Genomic DNA, 17,655 nt, shown 5'->3' with positions numbered 1-17,655 from the left:
AAGAAATGTTATTTTTTGTTGTTTTTTATCTGAAAAGCCTCTAAAGCAGGGGTCTCAAACTGGAGGCAATATCAAAATGACAAAAAAAAAGAAACAAAATGACCCAAAAAAACCAATAAGATATTACTAAAAAAGTCACAAAATTATTTTAAAAAAAGACACAAAATTATTTTTTTTAAAAAGACACACAATTATTTTTAAAAGACACAAAATTATTTTTTAAAAAGACACAAAATGACCAAAAAAAATCCAAAATGACAGAAAAAAACTAAATTACTTAAAAAAGACACAAAATGACCAACAAAAAGACACAAAATGACTAAAAAAAAAAAAAAACCCACACAAAGTAGAAAATAAAATTGAATTGAAGTGAATTGACAACTCTGTGTGACTTTACTTGTGATGTTTCACCAAGCAGAGGATTTTATTTCTTACAGAATAAGTTAATAATATGATTTAATCTGTATCGACCCTCTTAATGTTTTCCTGTTTGTCTCTCCTTAATAATTCATCATCAGTTTATCAATAATCATTGATTATTGACCTGTATGTCAGTAGGAGGACACCTAGTGGTCAGACAGAGTCAGTGAAGCTGCTGTCGGATCATTTTTAACCCCTTCAGAGCAAATATCTTCAGATAAAAAACAAAAAACAAAAAAAAACAGTAAAAAGTCAGAAAAAGTGCCAAACACACAATGTCATTTTGTTTATTATATATATATATATATATATATATATATATATATATATATATATATATATATATATATATATATATATATATATATATAAATATATAATAAATCCATTCTGCTAAAAAAAAGTTTAAAATTATGTAGAATCATATATATATATATATATGTATATATTAAATACAGATATTTACGGTATATTATCCGTATTTTTAAAGAAATTATCTGTAAAATAACTTAAGGTTGTTTTATGCTATTTGACAGTAAGTGACTTTAACTGCTTTGTAAATGTATTATAATTTCATATATAATATTTATTTATTATAAATGTAAGGCATCTTTCTGTTTTCTTACAATTAAATTTTGAATTGAACAGTAAAAGTCAGAAAAAGTGGCCAAACACATACCATCATATTAAAGTTAAAAAATATATGTAATTTTATTATTTTGTTTATATATATATATATATATATATATATATATATATATATATATATATATATATATATAATACAGATATTTACAGTATATTATCCATATTTTTAGAGAAATTATCTGTAAAATAACGTAAGGTTTTTTTCTGTAATTTGACAGTAAGTGACTTTTACTGTTTTTTTAAATTTATTTTTTAAAACAAAAAGCTCTTTAAATGTCAGCTAGTCAGCACAATAAATCAAATATTTGTGAAGATCTTTTTTTAATCTCAACAAACACCAAACGAAGAGAGCTCCTGCTCTTTATTTACTGTGTTTAGCAGCAGCTGAGAGGGAAACCTCCGACTGGAGATGATGTGGGCTCAGATGGTGAATCTGGCAGAGCTTCAACCAGTCACAGCTGTTATTAAACACCAAACTGTGTGATTATCTCCCAAAGAGGAGAAGAGAACTAATAACAGCTATCAGAGAGGAGGAGAAGGAGGAGAAGGAGGAGCAGAGGGAGGAGGAAGAGGAGCTGGAGGCTCTCAGCTCCATGAATCCTCTTCACAGACTTTTATTGTTTTATCATCCTCGCTGAGGTGATTATGACATCACCTGCACTTTTATAACGGCGGGAAGAAAAAGATGGCAGACAGACTTCAGAGGAGGGGTCCCTAACTAATGACCTGCTGGAGGCAGGGTCAGAATGAGCAGAAGAAGACACAAAATTACTAAAAAAAAGACAAAAAATGACCAAAAAAGACACAAAATGACTAGAAATGACTTTAAAAAAAGAATTATTTTTTTTAAAAAGACAAAATTAAAAAAGACAAAATTACCACACACATTTTTTTTGGTCATTTTGTGTCTTTTATTGGTCATTTAGTGTCTTTTTTTGGTCATTTTGTATCTTTATTTCATCATGTGTCTTTTTTGGTCATTTTGTATCTTTATTTCATCATTTTGTGTCTTTTTTTGGTCATTTTGTATCTTTATTTCATCATGTGTCTTTTTTGGGCAGTTTGTGTCTTTTTTGGTCATTTTGTATCTTTTTTTGGACATTTTGTATCTTTATTTCGTCATTTTGTGTCTTTTGGTCATTTTGTGTCTTTTTTTGGTCATTTTGTATCTTTGGACATTTTGTGTCTTTGTGACGCGACAGGAAAGGAGGAAAAAAAAACTATGAAATAAAACAGCATTTCCAGGTCTTCTGTTCCTGTACGATGCCTTGTTTTTAACCCTAGTAACATTGATACTTTGCTCCACCAGACTTACTCTAACTAAACCATAGAAAGCCATGAGAAACCTCTTCCTGTGTGATAAACAGCTGTGGTAACATGCAGCTGTTTGCAGCGCTGCAGAGACTCTGCAGCCTGACTCCAACTCCTCTGTAATTTTCCTGAGATCAACCACCTGCTTGGCAGAAAGCCTCCATCTCCTCACATTTACTTCCATTTCAACCGTTATTTCTGCAGCTGAGTACAATGCATCAAACTGCCATGAATTTATGCTGTGAACTAAAACCCAGAATTTAATAAATTTTGCTCATGACAGAAAACTAAAAAAAAAAAAAAAAAAAAAGTGAAAATGACCAAAAAAGACTTTTTTTTTTAAAGACACAAAATACGTACTGTAAGCATATTCTGTTTGGATATTCAGAATTTAGCATTTTTTGGATTAAGACATCTAGAATAAACCAATATTTGGGATTCAGGAGTAGTCTTTGGACATTTATACCACATTTTAAGTTTTTAAACTTAAAAAAAAGGACATGTATAGACAGAATGTAACTCCAAGTACTTTATTGATTTTTGCAGAGTTGATGCCAACAATTCTCTACCAAAAGTAAGAGGGTTGAGGACGCTGCAGCAGCTGCTGGGGCTTGGACGGGTAAGAGGGTTGAGGACGCTGCTGGGGCTGCGACGGGTAAGAGGGTTGAGGATGCTGCTGGGGCTGCTGGGGCTTGGACGGGTAAGAGGGTTGAGGACGCTGCACCGCCTGCTGGGGCTTGGACGGGTAAGAGGGTTGAGGACGCTGCACCGCCTGCTGGGGCTTGGACGGGTAAGAGGGTTGAGGACGCTGCACCGCCTGCTGGGGCTTGGACGGGTAAGAGGGTTGAGGACGCTGCTGGGGCTGCTGGGGCTTGGACGGGTAAGAGGGTTGAGGACGCTGCTGGGGCTGCTGGGGCTTGGACGGGTAAGAGGGTTGAGGACGCTGCTGGGGCTGCTGGGGCTTGGACGGGTAAGAGGGTTGAGGACGCTGCTGGGGCTGCTGGGGCTTGGACGGGTAAGAGGGTTGAGGACGCTGCTGGGGCTGCTGGGGCTTGGACGGGTAAGAGGGTTGAGGACGCTGCTGGGGCTGCTGGGGCTTGGACGGGTAAGAGGGTTGAGGACGCTGCTGGGGCTGCTGGGGCTTGGACGGGTAAGAGGGTTGAGGACGCTGCTGGGGCTGCTGGGGCTTGGACGGGTAAGAGGGTTGAGGACGCTGCTGGGGCTGCTGGGGCTTGGACGGGTAAGAGGGTTGAGGACGCTGCACCGCCTGCTGGGGCTTGGACGGGTAAGAGGGTTGAGGACGCTGCACCGCCTGCTGGGGCTTGGACGGGTAAGAGGGTTGAGGACGCTGCACCGCCTGCTGGGGCTTGGACGGGTAAGAGGGTTGAGGACGCTGCACCGCCTGCTGGGGCTTGGACGGGTAAGAGGGTTGAGGACGCGGCACCGCCTGCTGGGGCTTGGACGGGTAAGAGGGTTGAGGACGCGGCACCGCCTGCTGGGGCTTGGACGGGTAAGAGGGTTGAGGACGCTGCACCGCCTGCTGGGGCTTGGACGGGTAAGAGGGTTGAGGACGCTGCACCGCCTGCTGGGGCTTGGACGGGTAAGAGGGTTGAGGACGCTGCACCGCCTGCTGGGGCTTGGACGGGTAAGAGGGTTGAGGACGCTGCACCGCCTGCTGGGGCTTGGACGGGTAAGAGGGTTGAGGACGCTGCACCGCCTGCTGGGGCTTGGACGGGTAAGAGGGTTGAGGACGCTGCACCGCCTGCTGGGGCTTGGACGGGTAAGAGGGTTGAGGACGCTGCACCGCCTGCTGGGGCTTGGACGGGTAAGAGGGTTGAGGACGCTGCACCGCCTGCTGGGGCTTGGACGGGTAAGAGGGTTGAGGACGCTGCACCGCCTGCTGGGGCTTGGACGGGTAAGAGGGTTGAGGACGCTGCACCGCCTGCTGGGGCTTGGACGGGTAAGAGGGTTGAGGACGCTGCACCGCCTGCTGGGGCTTGGACGGGTAAGAGGGTTGAGGACGCTGCACCGCCTGCTGGGGCTTGGACGGGTAAGAGGGTTGAGGACGCTGCACCGCCTGCTGGGGCTTGGACGGGTAAGAGGGTTGAGGACGCTGCACCGCCTGCTGGGGCTTGGACGGGTAAGAGGGTTGAGGACGCTGCACCGCCTGCTGGGGCTTGGACGGGTAAGAGGGTTGAGGACGCTGCACCGCCTGCTGGGGCTTGGACGGGTAAGAGGGTTGAGGACGCTGCACCGCCTGCTGGGGCTTGGACGGGTAAGAGGGTTGAGGACGCTGCACCGCCTGCTGGGGCTTGGACGGGTAAGAGGGTTGAGGACGCTGCACCGCCTGCTGGGGCTTGGACGGGTAAGAGGGTTGAGGATGCTGCTGGGGCTTGGACGGGTAAGAGGGTTGAGGACGCTGCACCGCCTGCTGGGGCTTGGACGGGTAAGAGGGTTGAGGACGCTGCACCGCCTGCTGGGGCTTGGACGGGTAAGAGGGTTGAGGACGCTGCACCGCCTGCTGGGGCTTGGACGGGTAAGAGGGTTGAGGACGCTGCACCGCCTGCTGGGGCTTGGACGGGTAAGAGGGTTGAGGACGCTGCTGGGGCTCAAGTTTGGGAGCAGAATGCATCTCAATTCCATAACTCGAAGCAATAGAAGACTCAAAACGGTTCCCACTCTGTGGAGGAGCAAATTCCCACATGCCATCTTTTGTCTGGAAGACATTTTGATCAGGTTTAGTTTGGGGTGGCTGGGGCTTGGGCTGGTAGGACTGGGGCTTGGGCTGGTAGGACTGGGGCTTGGGCTGGTAGGACTGGGGCGTAAAGTCTAGCTTAAGTCTGGGATCAGAATGCATCCCAATTCCACTCGAAGTGATGCCAGAGTCAAAGCGGTTTCCACTCTGTGGAAGAGCAAAATTCCACATGCCATCTTTTGTCTGGACAACATTTGGATCAGGTTTAGTTTGGGGTGGCTGCTGTGGGTTTTGTCTAGGTTTCTGATTGACTAGTGGGCCAGGCCTGTAACTAGAAACACTTCCCTCTGGACTGTAACCATCTACTTGCCTACCATAGGACCCACTAGAACCCCCTGCGCTCGGTGCAGCAGCTGGCTTCAGGCGATCGGGTGAAGCACTTCCAGTGAAACTGTGTTCAGAACCACCATAAAATCCTCCAGACTGTGCAGAGCTCTCATAGCTGGAAGGGAAGCCTGGTTTGAAGCCTCTTGGATAATCAAAATAAGGTGTAACACCATGGGAGCCTCCACTTCTGAAGCTGAGAGCTGGAAAGAGCACACATTTTAAAAAGGTCAGTCTTACAGAATGTAAAGATGCTACAGAATTGAACTGCAGTTTGTAGCATAAATTCTTACCATTTGCATGCTGCCCAAAGGCCAACAGTGAGAGCACAAACACTCTAAAAAAAGAAAAAGAAAAGATAACATGAGTAAACCCAGGTCAGTACAACAATAAATCTACTGAACTAAAGAAAATCTATTTACCTCACACCAAATCCAGAGGACATTTTAGTTCTGAAGCTAAAGCCAAACAGCCTGCAAGTCATGTGCTGCTGACAGGGAAACAACAAAATCAGAAAGTTTCAGCTTCTTGACTTCTGCACAGACTGGAGTCTTTTTCAAGTGTCACACTGATTACGTAACTGGAATCAGCCGAGTTCCCTCCAGCAACAGCAACCTGGGCAGGTGATTCCACTTCAGCTGATTTAACTTCTGTCAGCAAATAACCTGATTCAAAGATAAAATCGCCCAAAATTACAAGTTTAACCTCTCTCCCATACAGATCATAGTTGAAGTAGTTTTTGTTTAATGTGTTGAGGTTTTGAGAATTCTGCCTCAATTTAAAACATAAGTTACACAATTAAAATCTATTAGTTATAGTGAAATAATAAATTCTTGATGGGAATGCACACAGTATGTTATGTCAACTTTTAGTGAAACTTATGTTTTGAAAACATTGTTCATTTTTAGACAGCAAACAAAAAGTAAAAAAAAAAATCACACCTGTGGTCAAAAAGGACCGGATGACATTAGACAGGTTTTAGGACATGTAGAAATAAAATTATTAACAACTTTTTTCATTCACCTTTTACCGCAACTCAAGGCCAACACATTGATACAAACTTTTTTTTTTCATTATTATTGGTCAGTTTTAATCAAATATACAAAATTAGGGCCTATTTTTCAAATGTGTGCATGCATGTGTCCTTGTGAGAAGATATGTACCTGTGAGTGTGTGTTTATCTGAGTGTGTGTGTGTGTCTTTATATGCATAATGGACAATATTTACAAATATGTGTTTTGAGGGTCAAAAAGGAGAGTACAGGAGGGTGAAAATGAACTTAGTTGATACAAAGTTGCAGATGTTGGTTCCTGCTCTTCTTGTTTTGTGCATCATGTTTTTCAGAAAATATTGGTTCACTAGATTGTTGATGTGTACCAAAAAAGTACAAAGTATTTAGGGACGTTGCTGTCCATTACATATATATATGAGCATATCATCTACATAATGTTGTATGTTTGAGAGGTGTTTTCGGACTTTCTACTCAATTTAAAGAACCACTGTATACTACAAATATTCTATTGGTTCTAAACATGTCTTTGGATGTTCAGGCTCATTGAAAACTACATATTTTAAATGACTGCTGACAATTTTCCAAAGCTTATAATCAGACTTTAGACTGACTGCAAACGTATGAAGTCAGAAAAACAAAGACAAAGGTTTAATAGATTTTATTTGCCATCATCCATGTTACTGGTTTCACAATAATGCCATGCAAACACTGTTTCATAAACTGCATAAGCACATTACAAAGAAGCAGCATGCCATGCAATCATGAAAACAGCAACAACAAATCGACTCAAAGCTATATTTAAATCGTTATTCAAACCACATTTAATGCACAATATTTCAACCTCTACTTAGAATTTTAATACAGAAAAATATATATAATTATGAAAATGTACTGTGCTATTATTAGTATATCAAGGAGCATAAAATGTGTAAATACTTCGGCCTTATAACACCAAACTGAGAGTCAGTAAGACACTTTAGGACGGGAGAACTTGGGAGGAAAAAGGTAAAAGATGCACATTAAAATACAAAAAGAAAAAGACAAAATGTTGTTTTGGGTCTGTTAGCTGATTTTGAGTCCAAGGCAGAGAGCCAGCTCGTTCTTCTGGATCTTTCCGTCTCCGTTGATGTCACAGTGACCCATCAGAGCTTTCCTGAACTTATCCAGGTCGGTGCCGCTGATGCTGGGCTGCAGGAGAGAGGTCAATCAGAATGACACTAATATCTGATCATTGAAAGCTTGTATCAGCTCTGTGAGGTAGAGTATGTACTGTATGTTAGGGTGTTTCCACTGCAGCCCAATACCCGGAATGAGGCGGGTCTCACTTGCGAAACGCCCCTAATTTGAATATGACCCAGAGAGATTTCGAGACTCTGGAGGTGACGTATGGGAGACTCAACTGTGGCCGCCATCACTAACTTTGCACAACGTCAGCAGCTGATCATAAACAAAGCAGCATGGTTAATTATGCACAGCGTCTCCGCTGATCATAAACATCGTGATCGTAAACAAACCAGCTTCACTAACTGTGAGTGTCTGGTGCTTGTTGTAAACCAGGGGTCTCAAACTCAAATTACGCTGGAGGCAGTATCAAAATGACCAAAACAAAGATACAAAATTACTAAAAAAAAAGACAAAAAATGACAGAAAAAAAAATGAATTACTTAAAAAAAAGACACAAAATGACCCAAAAGACACAAAATGACCAAAAAATACACAAAATTACTAAAAAAAGACACAAAATTACCAAAAAAAGTAATTTAAGGGACCTTCCACACACAACACGGTAAAGTTCCATTCATATAAAACTCACATTAGACTTTCATATCAAGGTGGGGGCCACAAAATATCGTCACGAGGGCCACAATTGGCCCGCGGGTCGTCAGTTTGAGACCCCTGTTGTAAACAAACAGAGATTGCTAAGTGAACACCTCCTGCAGCAGCAGCACATACTGTACTGCTACAGAGCTAACTGTTAGCAATTTGCAGACTGGACGCTAAGTGGTTAACATTCCCTCCGGCTCTGCAGCTGAGAGAGACTGCTGCAGGAGGACTGTGTTGCTTCGACTCGTTCTTACTTCTTGAGGGTTTTTTGCCATTTTCCAACTTTTTTGGTCATTTTGCATTTTTTTGTGGTCAATTTGTGGGTTTTTTTGGTCATTTTGTGTATTTTTGTGGCCAAGAAAAGTAAGTCTCCAAAAAGTCTCCAATAACACCAGAAAAAGTCCCTGGATTTGTCGCCAGTCGCTTTTTGAAAAATAGTCGCTCAGGGAGTCAGGGCGGCTCGTATTCAGAATAGGGACGTTTCAACGAATGAGACCCACCTCATTCTGGGACTGTAGTGGAAACAGCCTTAACTAATGAATATTTAGTATTTATAATCTGGACTGAAGGTGTTTAAAAATGTATCTCGGTAAAAATAGAAAATGATACAAAATATAATTTTATATTTTTTTTGGTGCATGGATGCACAAGAATAACAGGTTTCTACCTTCACCAGCTCCATCATGTCTTTGACAAATCCGTCCACTTCGGGTCCCTCCAACTCTCCCGTCTTACTCTACAAGGACACAGGAAAAAAACATGAAAATCAAAAGTATATGAAAACTAAAAGTGATGGCTGAAAAGTTAATATTCAAGCGTTAACTTACAACATCATAGTGAGCAAATATTTTCTCAAAGTCTCTCTTCCGGTCCTCCTGACTGCAGGCCTGACACCAAACAGCAAATACAATAAAGAAACAGTGAGAATTTAACATTAAAACGTCATGCAAAACATTCAAACATTTACTGTTTACAGCAGGGGTCTCAAACTGGCGGCCCGAGGGCCAATTGTGGCCCTCGTGACGATATTTTGTGGCCCCCACCTTGATATGAAAGTCTAATGTGAGTTTTATATGAATGGCACTTTACCGTGTTGTGTGTGGAAGGTCCCTTTAATTACTTTTTTTGGTAATTTTGTGTCTTTTTAAAATAATTTAGTTTTTTTCTGTAATTTTCTGTCTTTTTTGGGTCATTTTGTGTCTGTTTTTAAATAATGTTGTGTCTTTTTTGGTAATTCTGTGACATTTTTTGGTGATTTTGTGTCTTTTTAAGTAATTTAGTGTTTTTTCAGTCATTATTTGTCTTTTTTTTGTAATTTTGTGTCTTTTTTTGGTCATTGTGATACTGCCTCCAGCAGGTCATTTGAGTGTGTTTTCGATGCATAATTAAGAACCATGAGGTGAAACGGAGGGATTGAAAGTATTTTCTCTCACTCAAATATGTAACCTATAAAAGACATCTCATAAACTCTTCAAACTTACATCCATCTTGAACTTGAGGAGAAAGTTTTCTTTCAGGGCCAAGATTCTTCAGACAGGAAACAAGAAAACGTCAAACTGGTTCAGATTAAATCTCTTTGTTTCTGATTAATAACTCATGAGTCAGATGAACAGTACCTGGCCAGGTCGTTCAGGTCCAGTCTGCCGTCACGGTTTTTATCAAACATTTTCATCTACACGAGGAGAAAAAAGACCCAAAGTTATCAATAATCAATGAGGAGAAGTCATAAATAAAATGTCCAGCTGAAGCCTTACCCTTTTTAAAAAAAATTACCCGGAAATATTTAAAATTACAAAAAAAGATGTATAATTATGCCCAAAAAAGGTGTAAAATTATCCCAAAAAATATATATAAATTACCAAAACAGGTGTAAAAATTACCATTTAAAAAAAAAAATACCTGGAAATATGTAAAATCACAAAAAAAAGATGTAAAATTACCCCAAAAATATAAAATTACCAAAGTAAGATGTAAAAAAAAATAAAAAATAAATAAAATTACCTCCAGTTTAAAAAAAAATTACCAACAACATAAAAGATGCAAAATTACCCAAAAAAGATCTAAAATGATCCTGAAAAAAGATGTAAAATTACAAAAAAGATGTAAAATTACCCAAAAAACCCTTGCGGATAATAAAGTCATTTTGATTTTGATGTGATTTTTAATATCTGACTGTTACCATGGTGTCCGTGTACTCCTCCAGTTTTTCGGGGCTGATGGACTTCCTGTGTTGGAGGAAAAGGTCGTGAAGGAAGCCCTGCAGGGACAAACAACACACAGCTGCTGACAGCACTGATCACAAATACATGAAGAAATTTATGAGGAAAACAAATTAATTTGGTGAAATAAATAGGAGGGAAAATGCAATGGGGAAGTTCAGGAGTGATTAAATAATTCTAAATAAATATGAAATGCATAAACAAATAAATACGTTTAAATTAACTAAATAAATGAATAAATGTGAAATTTAAAAAGCAAAGTAAATAATAGAAAATAGAAATATCCATTAAGATCACATTGTATCACTTAATAAATGCCTGCATGCATTTTTTCTTATTTATTGAGTGATTTAATTTATTTTTTGAGTAATTTATAAATTTTTTGCACATGTAAACTCTGCAGTTACCTTGAGTTCGATGGCTGAGATGTATCCGCTGCTGTCTGTGTCGTAGCTTCTCCAGATCTGCACAAACATTAAAAAATACCTAAAAATGCAAGTAATATATTGAAAGTTTGAGTCTATCATGACTACAGAATTTTTATCCTGAAGGTGTGTTAAATGCTCCATGCAATGTCCAAATCTGGAAGAGAGTTTCAGACCCCCTTAGCGACTATTTTTCAAGAAAGCGACTGGAGACAAATCCAGCGACTTTTTCTGGTGTTTTTGGAGACTTTTGGAGACTCGTTCTTACTCTTCTTAACGAGTCGAAGCGGCACAGTCCTCCTGCAGCAGTCTCTCCCAGCTGCAGAGCCGGAGGGGATGTTAACCCCTTACCTTAATGTCCAGTCTGCAAATTGCTAACAGGCTAACAGTTAGCTCTGTAGCAGTACAGTGTGTATGGGCTAATAGGCTAACAGTTAGCTCTGTAGGAGTACAGTATGTATGTGCTAACAGGCTAAAAGTTAGCTCTGTAGCAGTACAGTGTGTATGTGCTAACAGGCTAACAGTTAGCTCTGTAGCAGTACAGTGTGTATGTGCTAACAGGCTAACAGTTAGCTCTGTAGCAGTACAGTGTGTATGGGCTAATAGGCTAACAGTTAGCTCTGTAGGAGTACAGTATGTATGTGCTAACAGGCTAAAAGTTAGCTCTGTAGCAGTACAGTGTGTATGTGCTAACAGGCTAACAGTTAGCTCTGTAGCAGTACAGTGTGTATGTGCTAACAGGCTAACAGTTAGCTCTGTAGCAGTACAGTGTGTATGTGCTGCTGCTGCAGGAGGTGTTCACTTAGCGATCTCTGTTTGTTTACAACAAGCACCAGACACTCTGTGCACAGTTAGTGATGCTGGTTAATTCACGATCATGATGTTTATGATCAGCGGAGACGCTGTGCATAATTAGCCATGCTGCTTTGTTTATAATCAGCTGCTGACGTTGTGCACAGTTAGCGACGGCGGCCACAGTTGAGTCTCCTGGTGCTGTTAATAAACACAATAACTCCTGTAGCGTTACTTGACCTTTGACCCTCACCCTCATGAACTCCACGCTGTTGTCCAGCGGCGTCTCTCTGCGGAACAGAAGCAGGAAGTTCTCGTCCTCCGGCAGCATGATGGTCGCCAGCTGGAAGGAACCAAAACATCTTTACATCCACCAGAACTGAAGGCATCTTTATATTAGTTTTAATCAGGATCTGGTTTGTATTTGAATTAGTAGAGTGAACATGTTTGTCGTTCATTTACACCAACAACTGAAACTCATTATCATCATGTCATGTCTCTGACCTGAACTCTGTTTGGGAACAAAAAAAATGTGTTTATAATCAGGGGTCTCAAACTCAAACTACCTGGGCGCCGCTGGAGGCAGTATCAGCATGACCAGAAAAAGACACAAAATGACCAAAAAAAGACAGAAAATGACCAAAAAAGACACAAAATGACAAAAAAAAGACACAAAATGACCAAAAAAAGACAGAAAATGACCAAAAAAGACACAAAATGACAAAAAAAGACACAAAATGACCAAAAAAAGACACAAAATTATTTTAAAAGGACACAAAATGACCCAAAAGACACAGAATTAGCAAAAAAGACACAAAATTACCAAAAAAAAGACACATTACTAAAAAAGACACAAAATTACCAAAAAAGGACACAAAATGACCAAAAAAGACACAAAATGACCAAAAAATGACACAAAATTATTAAAAAAAGACACAAAATTACCCAAAAGACACAAAATTCCAAAAAAACCCCACAAAATTAACAAAAAAAGTAACTAAAGGGACCTTCCACACACAACACGGTAAAGTGCCATGCATATAAAACTCACATTAAACTTTCATATCAAGGTGGGGGCCACAAAATATCGTCACGAGGGCCACAATTGGCCCGCGGGCTGCGAGTTTGAGACCCATGTTTATAAGACTCAAAACCTGTCGAGGTCATAAATAAACGTTTATGTTTATTATAACACTGACTAAACTCTCTGGCGTGTTATAATGTGGAAATCTGATGATTGAAGCCTTAAAGAAATTATGTTTAAATTCACAAATCAGCTTAAAATGGTAAAAGGGAAACGAGGTCGTACCTCTTGTATCTGCAGACGTCGGTCAGCTGTGGTGTCGTAAGCAGACATTAATCTTTCTCTCAGTCTTCTGGTTTTCTCCTCGTTTATCTCCTCCCTCTAAAACAAACAAACCATCAAACAAACAAACAAACAAACAAATGACTCATGGTGATGTCATTCACTCCTTATAAACAGTTTAAAAACTCAATGATGAATGAACGTGTCAGTGTACTTTGATGCACACAAAAAAAACAACTTTAAAAGCCACGATGTACCAGGCGGCAACCTCCGCGCAGTGAGACAAACCAGGAAGTGCCTTATTAAGCTGCATTCTACCCAAAATTCCAGCAGGGGGCGCTAAGTTTGACTGCAAAAGCATGTTTGTCCATTCATTTCAGTGCAAAATGAGAATATAAGGGGACTCAAAATGGCAACCTTGTTTTCAGTTTCTGTCACCAAAAGCTGCCTGGTTTGCAGCCCGTCAACCTTTTTTAAACCAGACGGCAACCTCCGGGTCTGAGCAGGGAGACAAACCAGGAAGTGCCTTATTAAGCTACATTCTACTGAAAATTCCATCAGGGGGCGCTAAGTTTGGCTGCAGAAACATTTTGTTCCATTCATTTCAACGCAAAATGAGAAAACTTCTCACTCACAATGACCAAAAAGACAAAAAACGACAAAAAACGTCAAAAAAAGACACAAAATGACCAAGAAATGACACAACATGACTAAAAAATACAAAAAATTATTTAAAAAAGACACAAAATGACAGAAAAAAACTAAATTACCTAAAAGACACAAAATGACAAAAAAGACACAAAATGACTGAAAAAACACTAAAGTACTTAAAAAAGACACAAAATGACTAAAAAAGACACAAAATGACTAAAAAATACACAAAATGACAAAAAAAAGACACAAAATGACTAAAAAAATACAAAAAATTATTTAAAAAAGACACAAAATGACAGAAAAAAACTAAATTACCTAAAAGACACAAAATGACAAAAAAGACACAAAATGACTGAAAAAACACTAAAGTACTTAAAAAAGACACAAAATGACTAAAAAAGACACAAAATGACTAAAAATAGACACAAAATGACTGACAAAACACTAAAGTACTTAAAAAAAGACACAAAATGACCAAAAAAGACACAAAATCACCAAAAAAGACACATTATTAAAAAAAGACACAAAATTATTTATAAAAGACACAAAATTACCAAAAAAAGTAATTAAAGGGACCTTCCACACACAACACGGTAAAGTGCCATTCATATAAAACTCACATTAAACTTTCATATCAAGGTGGGGGCCACAAAATATCGTCACGAGGGCCACAATTGGCCCGCGGGCCGCGAGTTTGAGACCCCTGTTGTATGCCATGTACACGTTTTGACACTTTGTGACTGTGGCGCCTCCTGGTGGTCGTATCAGATAAAACACTGTGGCTCATGATTCAGTCTTAGTTTTCCACAAACAGTGAGCAAAGATTGAATCATTTTAACAAATAAAAAACCAAACAAAGACAACATAACATGCAGCGTTTTATAGTATTTATGTCTTTACCTTCATCCCAAATGTGTCCAGCATGAACTGGAAGAGGGCGTCCAGCTCCTTTCCTTCGATGTAACCGTTATCTAAAACACAACCAGGAGCATTAAAATCAACTGACACTTTAAAAGATGGTTGTTTCAACATATGGAGACATTTTATTTATGTTGTTGCCACTTTTTATAAGCACACTGCAAAAAAAGGTGTTTAGTCTAAAAACCAGATAAAACAGTAAATCTGAGGGAAATGATCTTTCTGCATGGACAGATAATTTACCTTGACAAGATTTATTACATTAAGATTATTAAATCTAGAAATAAGCATGTTGAACGCTTAAATTAAGAAATTAACTCTTAAAACAAGTTATTTCATGTTTCTAGACCATTTTTAAAATGTGGATTTTCTTTCTACAATGAAATATATTACTATTTTTAATTCACATGCAAAAAGACTGTTTTATAGTTTGATTATTTATTATTTTTTCTGCTGTTTTTGCGTGTATAAATAGTAAAAATACAATTTTAAACAAGTTCCATTTCCATAGAAACCTGTGTCTTTTGTTTGTATTTTGGGTTCCTGGCACCTTTATACTTTGTTAATTAAAGTAATAGATGCTAAACAGAGACAGATATTAATGAATAGGAAGTGGACAAATTTGACCCAAAACCTCCTGGACTAAAGAAGGTTTAAAGTAGTAAAATATTTCATTGAATTACAAGAAAATTCTTTAAAACCAAACATTGTAAATGTTGCAATTGCAACTAAACCATTAAAAATGTGCATTTTGCACACTTAGTATTTCTAGTTAATACTGCTTGTTTACTATTTATTGTTGTTTTTGCTATCCACTTTGTTGTCGTAACTCTGGAAATTTCCCCGTTGTGGGAAATCTTAACCTTAAACATGATGTTGTAATATGAATCCATTAAAATCATCCTCCCCTCCTCATCATTAAACAGAGTGAAACTCTAAACTCTTACCGTCGACATCAAAGCGTTGCCAGATCTGCAGGAAGCCTGCAGCGTCCAGGCTTTCCATGGAGCTGTCCATGGTGCTGAAGACCAGTCAGAGGACGAGACGGGGACGACTGGAGACAAGAAAACACAAACAACGAAAAACAACAACTTCCTGCAGAGACACAGAGACGATGATCTGATGTCTGATATCCACTGAAACTAAACGATGAAGCTTCAGCTTCTTCTCCAGACTAATGAGACGAGAGAGGAAGAGCAGCTGGTTTATGATGGAGAGAGAGAGAGGGAGAGAGAGAGAGAGAGAGAGAGAGAGAGAGAGAGAGAGAGAGAGAGAGAGAGAGAGAGAGAGAGAGAGAAGAGAGAGAGAGAGAGAGAGAGAGAGAGACGTCACGGTGACTACGTCTATTATTTATATACAGTCTACACCAGGGGTCTCAAGAGGAAGTATCAAAATGACCAAAAAAGACACAAAATTACTAAAAAAAGACAAAAAATTACTAAAAAGACACAAAATTAGTAAAAAAGACACAAAATTACAAAAAAGACACAAAATTACTAAAAAAGACACAAAATTACAAAAAAGACACAAAATTACAAAAAAGACACAAAATTACAAAAAAAACAAAAAATTACTAAAAAGACACAAAATTTGTAAAAAAGACACAAAATTACAAAAAAGACACAAAATTACTAAAAAAGACACAAAATTACAAAAAAGAAACAAAATTATAAAAAGACACAAAATTACAAAAAAGACACAAAATTACTAAAAAAGACACAAAATTATAAAAAGACACAAAATTACAAAAAAGAAACAAAATTATAAAAAGACACAAAATTACAAAAATGACACAAAATTATAAAAAGACACAAAATTACAAAAAAAGACACAAAATTATAAAAAGACACAAAATTACAAAAAAATACTAAAAAATACTAAAAAAAGACACAAAATAATGTGCGTGTGTAACCAAAATCACATAAAGTTATGCGTCTGTGTGTGTGTAAAGCATGTGTATCTGGAAGAGTGTGCGCTTACGTGTGTGTGTGTGTGTGTGTGTGTGTATCTGTAACTGTAGGTAACCAGAGCAGAGATCAACAGAATTAACTGCCGCTGTAGAATGTTTCCGACACAGTGACAGCAGCCAGAGGTGGACAGACTGGAATTTCTGGCCTCGAACAGAAAGCATTTTTGGCAAAACCATAATACCTATCATTGATCCGACTTCACTTTGAGCATCCTGAGTTCTTCCTGAACGTCTACATATGTTTTTTGTGAAGAAAAATGAGGAATAGCTTTGTAAGAGCGATCTAAAAAACTTTTCTACAGAAATCTCCCTGCGTTTTTAATATGGGAGCCAATGAGGCTGTTGGTGGTGTTGGTGGATCATCTGTGCGTCCTACGCCCAAACTATAACTCTGACAGCTTTACCAGAGGATTGTAAGGGAGAAGACTAATTTTCCTACGTTTCTATGTATAAATTATTTCTGTAGAGTGGAATTTGCGGCCTGGAGCGCAGTTTTCAAATGTATTTTTTGACAATTTCTTCTCTCCCTCTACACTCTGGCGATGATGTCACACACTGTGACACGAACATTCCGTGCAATACACACCCATTATAATCTCAGAATTTCTCCAAAAATGATCATGGTCATTGAACAGGGATTGATAAAAAACTATATGACCTATCGAAACGTGGATTAATACACCCATACACAAGACTTGTGTCTACTGTTTAAAGTTTAAATGGAGTCTCTAGGTGAAATTATGCCGGAGAAGTAGACGTTTAAAAATCTCCAATCATTTTTCTTTTTCGCTCATTTTTTTTCGACGTCCCATTCACTTCAATGCAAAAATTTTGGGCAGTTTTTCGCGACTTACGTAAGAGAGAGAGAGAGAGAGAGAGAGAGAGAGGGACATTGGGCAGTAAAACAGTTTTTATTTATTGGTATAAACATACAAATACAGAAACATTTGACAGCTCGTCGTCACATTTACATTTCTGGCACAAACACAATAAAACAACTGAATGTTTAAAAAAGAAGAAGCTGATTTTAAAAATAATGGCAGAAATATTTCCCAGTAGAATAAAAACCATCACCATG

The 17,655-nt window shown here is 38.9% G+C and overlaps 2 protein-coding genes across 2 annotated transcripts; both read right to left on the bottom strand.

The window, feature by feature from the left end:
- Positions 1-2,944: 2,944 nt before the first annotated feature.
- Positions 2,945-6,025, bottom strand: LOC131984414 (uncharacterized). The gene is made up of 3 exons (XM_059349243.1): positions 5,881-6,025; positions 5,752-5,795; positions 2,945-5,661 (listed from the first exon to the last, which is right to left on the bottom strand). The coding sequence occupies exons 1-3, from the start codon at positions 5,940-5,942 to the stop codon at positions 2,945-2,947; spliced, it is 2,823 nt and encodes a 940-aa protein (XP_059205226.1). The 5' UTR covers positions 5,943-6,025.
- Positions 6,026-7,113: 1,088 nt separating this feature from the next.
- Positions 7,114-15,790, bottom strand: LOC131984879 (secretagogin-like). Its single transcript, XM_059349871.1, has 11 exons — positions 15,556-15,790; positions 14,591-14,661; positions 13,040-13,135; positions 11,984-12,073; positions 10,921-10,977; positions 10,474-10,551; positions 9,911-9,966; positions 9,776-9,821; positions 9,122-9,181; positions 8,962-9,030; positions 7,114-7,658 (listed from the first exon to the last, which is right to left on the bottom strand). Exons 1-11 carry the CDS (start codon positions 15,623-15,625, stop codon positions 7,533-7,535), a joined length of 819 nt encoding a protein of 272 aa, XP_059205854.1. The 5' UTR covers positions 15,626-15,790; the 3' UTR covers positions 7,114-7,532.
- Between the last annotated feature and the right edge of the window lie 1,865 nt (positions 15,791-17,655).

Source organism: Centropristis striata, chromosome 14, assembly GCF_030273125.1.
Source record: "Centropristis striata isolate RG_2023a ecotype Rhode Island chromosome 14, C.striata_1.0, whole genome shotgun sequence".
Lineage (NCBI taxonomy): Eukaryota > Metazoa > Chordata > Actinopteri > Perciformes > Serranidae > Centropristis > Centropristis striata.
The sequence above is the reverse complement of the archived record's forward strand: the minus strand, read 5'-3'. Positions and strand labels throughout refer to the sequence as shown.

What these genes read in the sequence shown, in the direction of transcription:
- LOC131984879 (XM_059349871.1), bottom strand. Translation starts at nt 15,625, where the DNA reads ATGGACAGCTCCATGGAAAGCCTGGACGCTGCAGGCTTCCTGCAGATC. An exon ending in TCTCAGCCATCGAACTCAAG is followed by an intron (nt 10,552 to 10,920) that starts GTAACTGCAGAG and finishes TTGTCCCTGCAG; the next exon opens with GGCTTCCTTCACGACCTTTT. An exon ending in ACATGATGGAGCTGGTGAAG is followed by an intron (nt 7,659 to 8,961) that starts GTAGAAACCTGT and finishes TCTCTCCTGCAG; the next exon opens with CCCAGCATCAGCGGCACCGA.
- LOC131984414 (XM_059349243.1), bottom strand. Translation starts at nt 5,942, where the DNA reads ATGACTTGCAGGCTGTTTGGCTTTAGCTTCAGAACTAAAATGTCCTCT. An exon ending in TCCTCTGGATTTGGTGTGAG is followed by an intron (nt 5,796 to 5,880) that starts GTAAATAGATTT and finishes TTCTTTTTTTAG; the next exon opens with AGTGTTTGTGCTCTCACTGT. An exon ending in CTTTGGGCAGCATGCAAATG is followed by an intron (nt 5,662 to 5,751) that starts GTAAGAATTTAT and finishes TGCTCTTTCCAG; the next exon opens with CTCTCAGCTTCAGAAGTGGA.